This window comes from Drosophila innubila, chromosome X (assembly GCF_004354385.1).
Source record: "Drosophila innubila isolate TH190305 chromosome X, UK_Dinn_1.0, whole genome shotgun sequence".
NCBI classification, from domain to species: Eukaryota; Metazoa; Arthropoda; class Insecta; order Diptera; family Drosophilidae; genus Drosophila; species Drosophila innubila.
The window spans coordinates 22,179,203-22,195,141 of NC_047626.1; the positions used below are offsets into that span (position 1 = coordinate 22,179,203).

At 39.4% G+C, this 15,939-nt stretch overlaps 3 protein-coding genes across 3 annotated transcripts; 1 reads left to right on the forward strand and 2 right to left on the reverse strand.

Annotated features, from left to right (window-relative positions):
* Positions 1–1,702: 1,702 nt before the first annotated feature.
* Positions 1,703–14,063, forward strand: LOC117788318. The gene is made up of 6 exons (XM_034627057.1): positions 1,703–4,147; positions 6,399–6,822; positions 7,419–7,936; positions 12,304–12,665; positions 13,549–13,738; positions 13,817–14,063. Exons 1-6 carry the CDS (start codon positions 1,780–1,782, stop codon positions 13,978–13,980), a joined length of 4,026 nt encoding a protein of 1,341 aa, XP_034482948.1. The 5' UTR covers positions 1,703–1,779; the 3' UTR covers positions 13,981–14,063.
* LOC117793756 lies at positions 8,837–11,824 on the reverse strand. The gene is made up of 2 exons (XM_034634147.1): positions 10,427–11,824; positions 8,837–9,543 (listed from the first exon to the last, which is right to left on the reverse strand). Exons 1-2 carry the CDS (start codon positions 11,764–11,766, stop codon positions 8,958–8,960), a joined length of 1,926 nt encoding a protein of 641 aa, XP_034490038.1. The 5' UTR covers positions 11,767–11,824; the 3' UTR covers positions 8,837–8,957.
* Positions 14,064–14,150: 87 nt separating the features above from the next.
* On the reverse strand, positions 14,151–15,589 carry LOC117789209. The gene is made up of 3 exons (XM_034628298.1): positions 15,471–15,589; positions 15,340–15,399; positions 14,151–15,276 (listed from the first exon to the last, which is right to left on the reverse strand). The coding sequence occupies exons 1-3, from the start codon at positions 15,492–15,494 to the stop codon at positions 14,755–14,757; spliced, it is 606 nt and encodes a 201-aa protein (XP_034484189.1). The 5' UTR covers positions 15,495–15,589; the 3' UTR covers positions 14,151–14,754.
* Positions 15,590–15,939: the final 350 nt, after the last annotated feature.

Sequence of the window (15,939 nt, forward strand, 5' to 3'; positions counted from 1 at the left end):
TTAATATAAGAATAAAAATCTTAAATTGTTAGGAAAGTATTAATATGTACTATATCATATAAAAATAAATGGTGTCCCCGTGGCGCTCTGGTTAGAGAAACCGCTTCAGTTGTAAAGCAGTAGGCGGCGGCTCGAATCCCACTCGAAACAAATTAAAATAACATTTGTAAAATTACTAAGACAGAATAAAATAAATGAAAATTAAAAAAAAAAATTATATAAATATAAAAAATTTTATTTTCAAGAACATTTATTCTTAAAATAAGAAATTGATCTTATTTAACCCGAAGTTTCCCAGCGTTACCATATGGTAACAAGCAATAGGCATTTACTAAAACTTCATTTTCAGACAACATATTAACATTAGACTAACTTATACATAATATTCTTTGAGTAAATTGTTGTCTCTAACTGATAAAAAGTTGATTGAAGCAATCTCTTGAAGATAGCTAATCGAAAAATGCGCTTTAAGTTGCTCTCTATATTCTGCAGTGCAAAAAAACGCTTATGGCAATTCGTCGCAAGTAAATTTAAATCGTTTAACTAATTTTAGTACTGAACTATAGGCAATGCTCACATCGTTAGAAAGGTTAAAGAGTGCTCTTTTTAATTATAAAAAAAAAATTCGAAAAAAAAACACTATTTTTCGGTAAATTTACGCTTTTTATTTTCGTGTTACCATATGGTAACGCTGGGAAGTACAGGGTACAGGTTTTTCGCATACATTTTAATCGCGTTTCGGTACTGTTTTGTTCATAAAATATGATTGTACCTATGACAGCTATATGACATAGTAAGCCGATTTAAACCAAATTTGGTCAGGATGTATAAAACCAATTTAAATGCATGTTCTTTGAATTTGGTTGAGATATCTCAAAAAACCAAAAAGTTTTCCATACTAAAGGTGAATTTGACTCCGATTGTTTCTATGACTATAGCTGTCATAGTTCATATAGGGCACCGATTTGAACCAAATTTGGTTATATATATCAAGGAGGAGCCCCTCAGTTGGATAAAGCTGTGTTTATTAGACTTTTTCGCAAATATTCGTATTTTGTAGTATTAAAAAAAAACTGTGCCCGGTTATTCCCAGCGTTACCATATGGTAACAGCCGAAAAAATGGTCCTGTAGATTAGCATGTTAAAGACGAACAAAAAGAATGTCTTTTTCGGATTCAGCGACCAAATATGAGGAGCAAATATCAGTACTGAAAGTTTTATGAAGAAACTCGAAAATTAGTTTCGATTCGGGTTAAAATGTTCTCAAAACTAAGATGTGCTCTCTTAATCTAAGAATTTTATGTTCTCGACGCATTTTTTAGACCAAAAATCGTAGTTCTAAGAACAAAATCTTGGTTTTAGAACATTTTTTTTTGAGCAGTGTATAAACATCGAAGCAAGATCTTCACTGAAACGTTACGGCCAAAAGTCAAGCAGCCGAAACTCTAATATAACAAGATGTGTGTATGTGACGGGGGGTAAGCAGAGGGGGGATTGGGGGAGGGGTAGTAGTAGTAGTAATAGGAGGGATAGGGGGCAATATTGAGTTTCTCCATGTGGCACCGTCTTCGGGGTCTGTTTTCGGCTCGTCGTTTCATTTGTTAACGAGACTCGGAGGCAAACGGTTGCGTTAAACGCGTTTAATTCCAAGAATCCGTGTGGCGCGACAACAACAACAACAACAGCGACAGCAGCGACAACAACTAAATCCAGTTGCAGCTACTTGTTAAAAATAAATAAAATAAAAATAAAAATAATCAACATTACAAATATAATAAAATGCCTGCCTTCCACATAGTTGTCAAGCTGCTAATGTTGCGCCTGCTGTTGGCTAATTTATCGGGTCTGTCCGCTTGTCTGGGCTATGATTATGGCTATCATCCCAGCGCCGAGGAGTTTGACAGTTTGAAACGTGAAACTCGCAGCTGGACACGCGATCATCAACGCCTCCATGAGCAGCGGAATAGTTATGTGCCCCGTTATCGTTATCCGCCGGAGTTGCCCAAATCTCAATTGGATTTTCAGCTCTTTGGCGATGATCAAGTGCAGCAGGAGCAACAACCATATGTCTATGAATCTGTGCCAGCCTTGGAGGCACAGCATGTGCAGAGTCAGCTCATTGAGATTACAGAGAATCCAGCAACAGCAACAGCAACAACATCAAGTGGAAACAATGTTAGTTTTCCAATATTCTTTACAAATCCCGCCACAGGCATTGTGTATGCCATTAGCGAGGTGGGACGGAATACAAGACAATCCCAGAGCTGGCTGGGAATGGCCAATGACAGCGATGCCATTGCCATTTATGTGACCAAGCAGCAATACGATGCCGACTTGCAGTCATTGCGCCAGAAATACGAGCAGGAATGTGCTCCATCCCAAACCCACTCCCAAACCCATTCCCACTCCCCGTCTGTGTTATCCTCGTCAGCTGGACAACAGACACCATTGGCATTGACCACAGCACGTCCACAAATCATTCGCTTACAAAAGCCGCCCAAGAAATTGTCCACCACAGCACACAGCAACAAGTTGCCCGCACATAAGCCACCGCCAGTGATGGTAACCACCAGTGCCAACTCCGCACCGGGAGCAGGCGGGATCATCAGTGATCAGCTGAAGCTGCCCACAACACCAAAGCCAACTGCAAAGCCGAAGCGTGGCAAACGCAAGCGGAAAAGGAAACCAGCGAAGCGACGACCAGGTCACAAAATGGCCACCACCAGCACAGTGGCACCAACACCACAAATAGTGCTGGGCAAGCGGACGACAAAGCGACCGTCTCTGGCCACGCAGCTGGAGAAGCCGCACTTGACGCCATCAACAACAGTTGCGGGCACCACAATTTTCAATGAGCAACCGTTTGTGGTGTCCAGCGGTTACATTGAGTTGCCACAACAACAACAACGACGACGACGACGACGCCGCCGCTCGATGGAGAATGAAGTCTTGGGCTCAGTTGCAGCCAGGCCCATAAGTAGCGGTAAGACGCGACCGCGTCCTGGTGGCAACAATCGCAGGCGTCCCAGCAGCGGCAGCAACACTGGACGCGGTGGCAAGGTAAACCGTCAGTCTGCCACGCCCACCAAGCACAAGAAAGGGGAACGGGAGTCCGGTTATCGTGTGCCGCCAGCTGTGCATCTGCTCCATGCCAGGCACAATGAGAGCGGCGAGAACAGAGAGGAGAGAACAAGGATCAAGGCGAGAAGACGCAGTGCCGAGACGGATTTTGATATATTTGATATAATCAGCGGTGGTGATTACGAGGACAATGATGATTCCTACTACGATCAGGAGGAGCAAAAGGAAAAGCAACCAATAAAAGTTACCAAGCGAAAAAAAAACAACAACAGCACCAAGGAAAAGGGGGAGGGGGAGGGGGAGGTGAACAGCAGCTCAGCGGAGGAGGGTGCGGATTTTGGTGCCATGGAAGAGGAGACGCCAAATAACAGCAGCAGCAGCACAACAACAACAACAAAAGCCACACCATCCAGCAGCACAGAGGAAGCATCCGAGCAGGAGCAGGAGCAGGAACAGGAGCAGGAACAGAACCAGGAGTCGGAGTCGGAGGAGACGCCTTCCAGCAGCAAACAAAGCAGCAATAAAAAACGCATTAAACGTCGTCCAACTGCCGACGACAAAAGCTCCGATGAGTACGACTACAATGATGAGGATGACGAGGATGATGACGAGGAAGAGGATTCAGATTCCGAATCCGAGTCCGGCATCAGCAGCTTCTTTCGCATGATTTTCTATCCAGTGCAGCTGGCAATGTCGCGACTCTTTGACGGATTCACGAGTCAGTCGGCTGAGCAGAGTGTGCAGAAGCCAAAATATCCCAGTTATACACTCTATCATAGCGCCCACAGCAACAATGATTTGGCCATGGACGAGCCGGAATATGAGGAGGAGGAGGAGGATAGTGATCGTGTGGATGAGGGCAGCTCATTGGGCAGCTGGTTTAGTTACTGGTTTGGCAACGGGCGGCGCACCAAAAAAATTGGCAGCACCACAGCCATGCCTCCTTCGCCTCCGCCTGCTGCTCCTGCTCCTCCTGCGGCTCCGGAGCCAACCGGTTGGCTGGAATCCTGGTTTGGTTTTGGCAAGACAACAACTGAAGCGTCCAGCGAGGAGGATGACTATGACAGTGAGTACACAGAAAATAGCCAAAAAAAAACTAGTCGGCCGGTGCTACAGTCGAGCATACTCGACTGTCGGAGACCCCGTACTTACTATAGCAAAAACTAATAATGGAAAAAAGTTTTTCTTACTAAGACTTGATTTTCGCCCGATCGGTCCTATGACAGTTATATGATATAGTGGTCCGATTTGAATAAACTTTGGATAGGATATATAAAACCAAGTTACATGCTTATTGTATCAGTTTGATAACGATATCTCATTAAACAAAAAAGTTTTTCATACTAAAACTTGATTTTCGACCGATTGTTCCTATGGGCGCTATATGATATAGTGGTCCGATTAAAAAAAGAAACAAACTGGATCTGCCTGCAATATTGAGGAATCTGCATACCAAATTTAGTGTCACTAGCTTTTAAATTGTTCCTATAATTTGGGTATTACATTTTTTTTCGATTTGTGGGCGATAAAGGGGGCGTGGCCGAAATAAACTTGATCTGCTTGCAATAAAGAGGAGCCTACATACCAAGTTTGGTGTCTCTAGCTCTTATAGTCTCTGACATCTAGGTGTTCATACAGACAGACAGACAGACAGACAGACAGACGCACAGACGGACAGACGGACATTGCTATATCGACTTGGCTATTGATGCTGATCAAGAATATATGTACTTTATAGGGTCTGCCACGCCTCCTTCTGCCTGTTACGCACATATTCGTTAAAACAAACCCAATAGACCCCTGTATTTTTTTGTAAGTACGGGGTCTAAAAACATCTATATCTTTGTTTGGAAAAAATACCAAAAAAATAAAAAACATACTAAATAAAGAAAATAATTTCTAAAAGGCATTTGCCTTTTTTTTCCATTTTCTTTGTATTGCATAGCATTTTTGTGGTATTTTTGGTACACTTAGGTATTTTTTAACTTTTGGTATATTTGGTATTTTAACAGTCAAAACTTTAAATGCCCGCAAAGGATATACTTCAAAATAAGTTAACATTCTGGTGATCTCAGATTTTTTAAATCCAGTACGTAATATTCTATTCAAAGACGATTTTTGATTTCGCTCTTAATATCACTGCGTACGGCAGTCCGCGCTAGTGACGAAAGCAGCACGAAGGGTGCGAAAGGCTTATATGCAAAATCATCTACGACTGTCCGAACAGATCGAGTTATATACCGATCGAAAGGTTGTGTCCTAACTAACAAAACTAACTTTGCTAACTCAACTGGTTCTTGAGCTACGGGGGTGTAAGTGGGAAGGTCAAAATTTAAACGATCGCAGCTAATGGGGCCGTTGGGGCATTTTGGTAAATTTTTTTATTTTTTATAAATTCTAATCAAAAATACTCGTCGATTGATACCTCGATCTACGACTTTTTGAAAAAACCGTTAGTTTAGCGGGAAAACGCTAAATCCCGCTAAAATTAAAACCCAAACAGTTTTCAAACCATAGAAGCTACAGATATGTTTTATGTATCATTGGAAAGGTGTGTGTTGAGGGCTTTAATTTCAAAGTACTTAGGTAACATTTTTTAGATGAAATAAAGTTTTTTAGCTTACAAATTGGTATTCGGCACTGCGCAGAAAGTAATTTTTATGTACAAAGAAGCTTATCATTTTTGCGCACAGTGCGAGAATTCGAATATTCGTGTTTTTTAAAAATATTTTATTTTTATTTTAAATTTTTCTATTAAGCTTAATTCACAAAACTGGATATCAGAAGTTTTGCATTTTTCTTGTATTAATAACTTTGATTTTTTAGATTAATATTCTTAGACTTAGTAATATGGTCTAAAAATGTTCATATTTTAAGATCAAAATATTTAAGATGAATGCTCTTGATTTTAGAAGTTGGCCTTTTTTTTCAGTGCTTTCTATTAGAAGATAAATTTGTTTTGAGATTTGTGGTATGTACGGCTAGTGGGTTAAATTTTCTGGCAGCCACTGTACACGCTTGGCAACAAAGTATATAATTGCGGAGCGACCCACTGACCTCCAGCTGTGTGCCTAACGGTAGCAGCTGACCGTCGGGAGGTGTTGTCTTCTCTTCTCCTTCACATTTCCCCTAAAGACTTGTCTTCGTCGTCGTCGTCGTCTTCTTCTTCTTCTTCTTCTTCTTCTTCTTCTTAAGGGGCTCCACGCTTTCTGCACAGTGAGTGCGAGGAGCTAACAAGTCTGGGCCTCGTTTGTCATGGTAAAGCCTAAGACTAACACGTTTTCCCCTCTCACTCTCTCTGTCCATTTGTTTCGTAGAGTGGTTTTCCGGCTGGTTTGATGCCACGCCCAAGCCAAAGGCGCGACGTCGCAAAACAACCACAACAACGAGCACCACATCGACAACAACAACATTGCCACAAATGCCCATTTTGACCATTGTGGATCCCCTGCGTAATCCACAAAACTGGATTGGCATATTGGCCCATCATATTGTGAATGCAACGGGTGGTGCTGCCACCTCAACCTCAACCACAACCAACAATCCCCTGTTGCAGGCGTTGGTTACGCGTGCCACAAGCACCACAACACCACAGCCGGATCTGCCGCGACGGATCAGCTATGATAAGTATCAAATTTGGCGATTAAAACCGCAGGATGAGCCTCAGGTGCGTGTGCTGGAGGAGTTTAAAAAGGGCGAGGATGGCAACAAGATGCAGTGGCTCAAGGGACCAAGTCTCAGGTGAGTCGATGCCTCGTTTCCACAACAATAACTGTGTAATTTTTTCTCAGTATTTATGATGATTAAGGAAGATTTTTACTACATATTTAAAAATACAAACAAATTAAAATAATTTAAAAATAAATGTGAGCGTTAAAAATTCTTGAAATCCATATATATAAAACTCTTTGTCCTGACTCACTGACTGACTGATCATTGCACAGACCAAACCATAAGACCTAGAAGGCTGTTATTTTCACATAACGTAGCTGAGACGATTTGATCATGCAATAATAAATATATAAAATATTAATAGAAATATTCATGGGCTTCTAGAAGGGGTAACAAATTTAAAAATATTAAATTAAAATTATTACAAATGTGTAAACTCAAATCTGAAACACGATCTTACAGAAATACGAAATTTTAAAAACTTTAAAAATACGAGTCTTTAAATTAATAAATTTTTTTAAATATTTGCACATCAATTTTAGAGTATCTAGCTCTTATAGACTTTGATATTCATAAATAGCAAAACGAAGTAAATGGCACATTATTTTTTTTAAGACAATAGAGGGCATTACGAGTTATTTAATTGAGTAATTATTTATTTACAGAGGCCTTACGGATGTGCTTGTGCCGCCAAAGATGCTGGTGGACTTTCAGGGCACCCTCAATTTCGAGGGCATTGCCCATGAGGTGCTCATCTTTGACGTTGGCAAGGCCATTTCCTATGAGCGCACCAAGGAGCAGTACCTCTATACGACAACAAGGCGACCCAATAAACATCCAGTGACACCACCACCCATGACATGGAATAAGTATTACGAACATGATGACATCCTCAAGTATCTGGAAACGATGCGAATGCGACACGCGCAGCTCGTCGAGCTCATACACATCGGACGGTCGTATGAGGGTCGTCCCCTCATTGTCGTCAAGATCGAGTCCAAGCAGACTGCGGCTGCGGCGACAGCAGCTGCTGCCTCCAGCTATAAGCGTCTGAAGCACAAACGTCGTTCTGGCCAGGCTAATGCCGTGTTCATTGAGGCTGGCTCTCAGGGTCTCGCTTGGATTGGACCCGCCTCTGCCACATGGATGATCGGGGAGCTGCTTCGACTAATGCGTGCAAACAGTGAGTAAAGACTTTAATAATCAGATGCCACTTGAGACACCCTTTTTTCACCCTTTTTAAGTGTTCTATTCTCCAAAAAAAAATGAACCTACAATTAAAGCGACCTGAACTTATCTCATCTGTCAATCCTTAAGTCTCGATTCTAGACTGTAGAACAGCAGTCCTATTCGTGTCCTATTTCTTGAGGCTTTCAGAGCTCTTTTCTTTATGCAATTGTTAACGGCGCCAAAGAGACGCACAAGCGCTCGAGAGAACTTACATAGCACAAAAATCCTGTCAGTTTTAGTTATACAATCAAAATAAGAAAACACTTTCCTATAGACTTCATATTTTTCAAAATTCAGGCTTGTCATATTCCTATTCGATCCTATTAACTCGGAGAAAAACAGGAGTTATCTATATCGATCTGATAAATCCTAAGCTCGTTACTATCTGTCGTTTCTTGAGGATGTTCTTCTTATAACGAATATTTTTAAAATTAATATATTCCTCAAAAAACTAAAAAATCTACAAAAAAATCTACAAAAAATAAAGCTAAACAAAAACTAGTAGCTTAAATCTTAGACTGTGTATGAATGAATTATAGATATATTTATTGGCTTTTAGAAAAAGTAAAGCTTTAGAAAATCGGTTGTGGGAATTACAAGTAATGGTGACAAATGTGGGCGTACCTCTTAAAAAAAATTTAAGAAAAAAAGCCAAATTTTGTAAAATTCTAAAAAAAAAAAAAAACTCTGCTATAGAAAAAAAAATAAAATGATTTTCGTCATATGGGGCCCCAAATCTATACAAAAAAGTGGTAGTAGCTTAAAAGCTCAAAGTTGTTGCTTAGTGTAATCCAATACTTACTATATTTAAAATAAAAGATCAGTGAATTCCATAACAAAAAATGCCTGCAAAAATATAAAATGGCTTCAATAGCTAAGTTTATTTTCCTTGATTGCCAATTTAATATTATAAGGGGATAAGACTATGAATTTGGGACTGATCGAAAATGAAAAAAAAAGTGTATATAATAGAATTATTGTCTGTTGAAGAATTCGTTAGCGTATTCGCGCAACCAAATGATCCACGTGGGCGGCTGTTTCATTTCAATGAGTATGGAGTTACGTCGTGATCTATCGAATATGGCACGACCCTGACAATCTGTATAACTTCGTGATGCTTTCGATTTCTTGAATCTCTTGTGCTTCTTCTGGCAGGCCAATTGGCATTTGGGTTTAGCCGGCAATATGGATTTTGCCGACATTATGCTGGATATTTGAGTCTGTGGTGGACCTGGTTTGAGTTTGGGTTTTGAGCTCATTTTGCATTTCATAGCGCAGGATCGTTTGACAGCAGCTGTGGCCGATTTGGTGCATCTCTTGCAGTTGGCCACGGAGGTGGTGGCGGATGATTCGATGCCTTTACGAATGGCCGTGACACGATTTCGACAGGATCCATCGGTGTGGGTAACCAATGTAATGGCAAACGCCAAAAACAACAAACTGAGAACGATGCCAACGGCCACATGCACATTGCGTTCGGCATTCTTGAGATCAATCAGCAACTGGACAATGTAGTAGCCCAACGTAATCCAAAAGGTGATGACGCAAATGGAAAAGAAGCTACAGATGAAGAAGTGCATTTTATAGTTTTTTATAGATAAATATAATAAGAATTAAAAGCTATTTTTGAATCGATAATGATTTAAAATTTAACAAATTGGTATATCACAAAAAAAAAAACTGATTTTAAAAAATCTAGTAAAAAAAAAAAAAAAAAACGACCAAGAGCCGGAACCGGTACTGGAACCGTTAACTACAATTATCCATTTCATTTTTAGTACCGGAACTGAACCCGTTACCAAATTTAATGCCTTTACAATAACTGAAGCAAAGTTTGTAACTGTACGGTTTTGGGAAGTTTATCTTCCTTTTTTATTTTTGAAGTAGTGTTTTTTTTTAGATTTTAATGCAAAAGTTCCCCATTGAAAATTTTAAAAATTGAAACTCCTTATATCGAAATAAGCCTAGAGCAACAATTGGAACTTGATTTTGAGACATTTAAATAATTGTTTATGGATGTTCCGGAGCTAGTGATGTAAAAATATATCGAAATATCGACAACTTGATTTTCGCGAAAGCGTTTTAAAATTAAAAAAAAATTTATTTTAAAACTCGATATTTGCAACATCTATTTTCCGATATATCGACAACTCGATACTTAGTTTTGGCGATTTTCTATTTCGATATAAAACTCGATCTAAAATTTAGATTTACACCACTATTCGGAACCGAAAATGAAACCTACATTTGTTTTAATTTGATTCAATAATTTCATCAATATACCGACTCAATCCATCTACTGAGTACTAACTCAAAAAACAGTATTTTTAAGAAAGAAAGAATTCTTTTGATATGTATATAGAAAAAAAAAGATTTCTGCACAATTAACTGAGAAAACAAACTGTATTAGAACCTGATAAAGGACCGTGTGGTAAATACTTACACAAGTATTCCCAGCACCTCCATAAGGAAGGTTAAGATCATATTGATATACTCGTTGCTGCAGACATGAATACCCACGGCTCCGGAAGACGGAATCTTGCGACCACCAAATCCAAATGCAGCTACAGCTCCACTTACAGGGTGACTCTTAGCACAGGCTGAATTGCAACCGGTATCTGGGCCACAATATTTATCGCAGGACGCATTGCCCCGGCACAAGCCACCATTTCCGGTATTGAGAATTCCGGTATTGCCCTGCAATCGAACCGGCAACCCAAATGTATCCCGACCAGAAAGCTCTTCAATTGTTGTATATCGTTCGGTCGGCCACGCATTATTCCCATAATCGTCGTAATCCAAGTTGCCAGCGCAGCTCGATCGGAGCATTGGAAACTCATTTACTTGGTAGCCACTTTCGGTCATGCTCGACTTTCGCAATTCCGTCAATCCACCGAATACTATAGCGGTAGGTTCATCCGAGCTGTCATTGGGCCTATACGGTCCCATGTCTGGCGACGGACGTCCAGCATCAATTATCGCACCTTCACATTGGCACTTGGGACTGTTCGAGGTGCCCGTATTTATTGGACTACAGCCTTGGTCTTTGGAGCGATTTGGATTCATTCCAGTTCCCATTTCGTTTCGCATGCCGGGTCCCATTCCGGGTGCCATTCCGGTTCCCATTTCGTTTCTCATTCCGGGTCCCATTCCGGGTCCCATTCCGCGTCCCATTCCGGGTCCCATTCCGGGTCCCATTCCGGGTCCCATTCCGGGTGCCATTCCGGGTCCTATTCCGGGTGCCATTCCGGTTCCCATTCCGGGTCCCATTCCGCGTCCCATTCCGGGTCCCATTCCGGGTGCCATTCCAGGTCTATTTCCTGGTCCCATTCCAGGTCTATTTCCTTGTCCCATTCCTGGTCCCATTCCTGGACCTATTCCTGGTCTATTTCCTGGTCCCATTCCTTGTCTCATACAAGATCCTGGAGGCATGCCTGCTACCATTCCCGGACCCATGCCTGCTCCCATTCCCGCACCCATTCCCGGACCCATTCGACTGCCAGGGCATTGGCATGGTTCCTCCTTAAAATTAGATCCTGGTCCAGCGCCCATTGCCATTGCCGGTGGCTTGCCAATTACCATTCCCTTAACGCATTGCCCACAAATTCCCGATTTGCTATTGGCAATCGCCTGAATCTGCGCCTCGTGTCGCTCCCGTGCCCGATCCTTGCACTTGGTACACGGACACGGCGACTGCGAGAATTGCCGAGCTGCCATTCCCATGCTGAATGGCGGCGCAGAGTTTGGAGCTGGACCCATGCAAACGCATTTGGCCGCCGACATTCCGCCACGCTTGGTCCAAGATTTCACTCTTCAGAACCTTGGAATTCTTCTACGAAAATTTTGACTATAGACTTACTACTGACAGATTCTGAGGGGAAACTGTTGCCCTCGTCTATGTCATGTTCGGACGCCTACATGGATCAAGAAAATTTTCAAAAATATTTCAGAAATATTTTCTAATATGCAAATATTTTTTATAATAATAAATATTTTGTAAGTAGTTTCATAATTTATAAGCGACAGTTTGTAGTGATAGAATCAAATAAATAGTATTATATGATTGATTCTCTGTACATGATAAATCAATTGAATAAAAAAATAATATAATTTTAATATAATTATAAATTTCAAATTTTAAGATGTTGTATTGAGAATCGTTTTTTAAATAAATTATTATCAATCAACATATTTTATTAAATTATACTATATTTTTTTAATTATTATTGATTATAAAAAAATTAATATCTCTTATTTTTAGACAATAAATAAATGTTAAATAGTTTTTTATACCCTGTAAACAATATTTTGAACTTGCAGAAAGCGACGTGGAGCATGAATTCATACGTAACACCACGTGGTACATAATGCCGGTGCTCAATCCGGATGGTTATGTGTACAGTCATGAGTACGATCGGTTCTGGAAGAAATCGCGCTCTCAGCACGTGGCCAAGGCGTCGAGCGGTCTGCTCGACTCGGCGATGACGTGGCTGCAACAGAAGCGGACCAAGGATAAGGTCTGCTATGGCGTCGACTTGGATCGCAATTGGCTGTATCATTGGGGCAAACGTGGCAGCTCCAAGGGACCATGCAACGAATTCTATGCGGGACCAGCGCCCTTCTCCGAGCCCGAAACGAAGGCGGTGTCGGAGTTTCTAATGGATTACAGGACGCAAATAAAGGTGCGTACTATAAACTATTTATGCGGTACATCATTCAAATTTCGATTATTTTTTAATAAATAAAAATAACTATGAAAAAAAATGTAAAATTAAAGAAACCAAAATATTAAAAGAAAAAAATAAGGAAACATTAATTTGGAAAATCGTTTAGAAAACGAAAAAATAAAGAAACTCCAATAAGAAAAGCAACAAACAGAGAACAAGAGTAAGAAAAAAAATCTATTTTGATAAATATCAGAAAAAGTAACTTTAATTTTTGGTCTATTTTTGTTTTTTTACAAATAGAACAATAAATTTATATTTTACATTTATGCCGAATGCTATTATTCGCTTATATTTACATTTTTGAATTCTAGTATTATAAAGGAGCTATATCTTAAATTAATCTAAATACATGCCGGAGAACGGCCAGAATAGAAACAATTTAAATATGTATAAAAGTGTTGTCAACCATCAAATTTCATGACGAAAAATAAAATTTCTATTGGATTTTTAAATAAATTGGCACATAGTATTTCTTAACAATATTAAATAATACAGACAAATGTTATTTTTTTTATTGTTGCTGCCTTTTTTGAGTCATTTTGAACTATTGAAATCAATATTAAACAAGAGCAGAAGCCGAAATTCCAAAAAAAAAAATTATATAATAAAAAAAATTTAATAATGTTATCGGTCTTATTTGTTTTTAATTTGATCAATTACGGTTATTTTTTTTCTAATTTAAATTTAATAACAGTTTTCAAATCTTCTTTTCCAAATTACTTGATTTCTAGTTGTGTAATCTAATTTTATTTGCTAAATTTAGCTATTCTTAGTATTCTTAATCGATATTCTTATAGGAAATTCTAAACAATTTATGTATTCTGTTTTTCGATTGCAGCTCTACATTTCACTGCAGGCTTATGGTCAGGTGGTGTCCTATCCGGTCAAGGCGAACTCCACCTTCAATGTGGAACGCATGGATGATTTCCTGGATGTGGCCATGGTTGGCACCGATGGACTGCGCAAGAAGGGCAGCAAATCCCGCTACAAAGTGGACTCGGCCAACGATTTAATTGAACAGCGCTCGGGTATGTCTACACTGAGATGATGATGCAGTGCATCGTTGGGCCAACTAACAAGTAATTTGAACTTTTGCAACATTTCAGGCTGTGCGGATGCCTTTGCCGCCTTTGAGATTGGCATACCCTTTAGCTATACCCTGCAGCTGGCCGATAACGGCGTACACGGCTATCTACTGCCCAGCAGTGCCATTGAGCCAACGGCCCGGGATGCCTTCGAGATAATTAGCGGCATGTTGGACTATATCTAAGACCCACTGTTTTATCTATTAAATATGGGCTACAACTCAAATCTTAGTTCCTTTTTAATGGCGCAATATATTAGTTACATATATATTAGTACCTTTTTTTTATATTTTTTTTATTAACTTAATTTATATACTTGTTAGTTTTAATATTTATAAACGTGTGTGAAATTAGTAAATAATAAATATTAATTTATTGCATATATTTAAATTTTTACACAGATTTTTATATTTTATCCTTATCTACAGCTGATAGATAATTATGCTAGTTATATCTGTTTTACTGCCTAAAACTCAAATCTTAGTTCCTTTTCTATGGCGCAATATATTAATATATTATTTATATATTAATATTTTTTTTTTTGTTTTTTAATTAACGTAATTTATATTTTGTTAGTCGTAGTTTTTATAAACGTGTGTGAAATTAGCAAATAATAAATATTAATATATATGTTCATATTTTTCACACAGACTAAGACTTTAACGTTATCTACATATAACATAGAGTTATCTTCGGTTTTATACAAAAAACAAAAAAAAAACAAATATAGCATGGATGCCATGCGAGTTGACAAATATGCAACCTTATCGATTGCAACATATTAAGTATTATTATTCAAAAGTTCGCTACATCTTCGATATATCGAAAAATCTTATAGATCGGAGAGTAACTTGATGAGGAACATTTTTGGATTGGCGATTGGTTCATATTAAATGCTAGTTTATCTTGTTAGCATTATATGAACAGGCACTTGTAGCAGTCATTATGTTGTTGTTGTTTTAGTGCAATCCTTGCGAGACGCGAATGCGTTCCGAGAGTTGGGAGAAATTGTTGTACAACTCGTTGCCGTAAAAGTAGAGCCCGATGAGGAGTTTAAACTGTTCCGGAGACAGGGGATATGCCTCGGTGGGCATGATGACAATAGTGTCGACAGGGTGCTCCTTCCCAGTTGACCTGGCCAGCTCCAGCTTCGACACATGCACCATTTCGCGATAGTTGCAAAAGGCAGCTGCACATTTGGCTATGAGACGCACAAGGGTCTCTCTGGAACACTGCTGCAACACGGGACGGCAGATCAATTCGGCAATTATGGAATGCATATCGAAGACAATCAAGTCCGGATGCGGGGCACAATCATAAAGCTCGATAATGCGACGAGGTGCGCTCTCAATGTCCTTGAAGGCAATGTGCAGCCAATGTTCCAACTGATGCAACGAGCGCGGCTTTTCCAATATGCTCGACATTTTGCGCTGGGTCAGCAGAAGCACCTTCTTCTCATGCTGCACACATCGCTCGCACAGCTGAGACGTGAATTATGTGAATTATTATGTGACAATTCACATTGCCGGCGTTTTGAGGCTTACCTTAACCAAATGGCGGCTGTAGTCGCCGTTAGGCGACAGGAAAATATGATTTCTGCTCAACTGCAAAGCGTACACAATTTATAGAATTCATTAGCGCACATACAGACAAATCTCACACCGTTAATACTCACGTCGTTCTGTGGAATGCGGTGCATAATATCCGCGGGCTTTTTTAATTTGTTTCGAAGGCGCTTCTTTTTCTGATATTATATGCTGTTAGTGTGCGTGTGTGTCTGTGTTAGACTTGTCGTCTGTGACGTTGCCACCTGGCAGAAAATAATCTACCATTTATTTTACGTTGGCAGACATCGGTAGAAATCGGTTCTAGATCATTTTTCATTTCATGATGAAATTTTAATTAAATTGTTCGAAAAATCAAAATAAAAATTGTTATATTTTCTATTTACCTTATTTTTAACAATTTACTTTTTTAAGGTAAACCTATGTTTCTTAATTTTAAAGCTTGGAATTTTTAAAAATTTGTGCAGTATTTTTGTTGGAACTTTGTCAAGTTTTTGATAGTTTTTAGAGTCAAATTATATAACTTCTTCCCCTGAGGATTGAAGAACTTCAAACCTTGATTAAAATCAACGCGTTTAT

What these genes read in the sequence shown, in the direction of transcription:
- LOC117793756 (XM_034634147.1), bottom strand. Translation starts at nt 11,766, where the DNA reads ATGTCGGCGGCCAAATGCGTTTGCATGGGTCCAGCTCCAAACTCTGCG. An exon ending in GAGGTGCTGGGAATACTTGT is followed by an intron (nt 9,544 to 10,426) that starts GTAAGTATTTAC and finishes CTTCATCTGTAG; the next exon opens with CTTCTTTTCCATTTGCGTCA.
- LOC117788318 (XM_034627057.1), top strand. Translation starts at nt 1,780, where the DNA reads ATGCCTGCCTTCCACATAGTTGTCAAGCTGCTAATGTTGCGCCTGCTG. An exon ending in CGAGGAGGATGACTATGACA is followed by an intron (nt 4,148 to 6,398) that starts GTGAGTACACAG and finishes TTTGTTTCGTAG; the next exon opens with AGTGGTTTTCCGGCTGGTTT. An exon ending in CTCAAGGGACCAAGTCTCAG is followed by an intron (nt 6,823 to 7,418) that starts GTGAGTCGATGC and finishes ATTTATTTACAG; the next exon opens with AGGCCTTACGGATGTGCTTG.
- LOC117789209 (XM_034628298.1), bottom strand. Translation starts at nt 15,494, where the DNA reads ATGCACCGCATTCCACAGAACGAC. An exon ending in ACCGCATTCCACAGAACGAC is followed by an intron (nt 15,400 to 15,470) that starts GTGAGTATTAAC and finishes TACGCTTTGCAG; the next exon opens with TTGAGCAGAAATCATATTTT. An exon ending in ACAGCCGCCATTTGGTTAAG is followed by an intron (nt 15,277 to 15,339) that starts GTAAGCCTCAAA and finishes TTCACGTCTCAG; the next exon opens with CTGTGCGAGCGATGTGTGCA.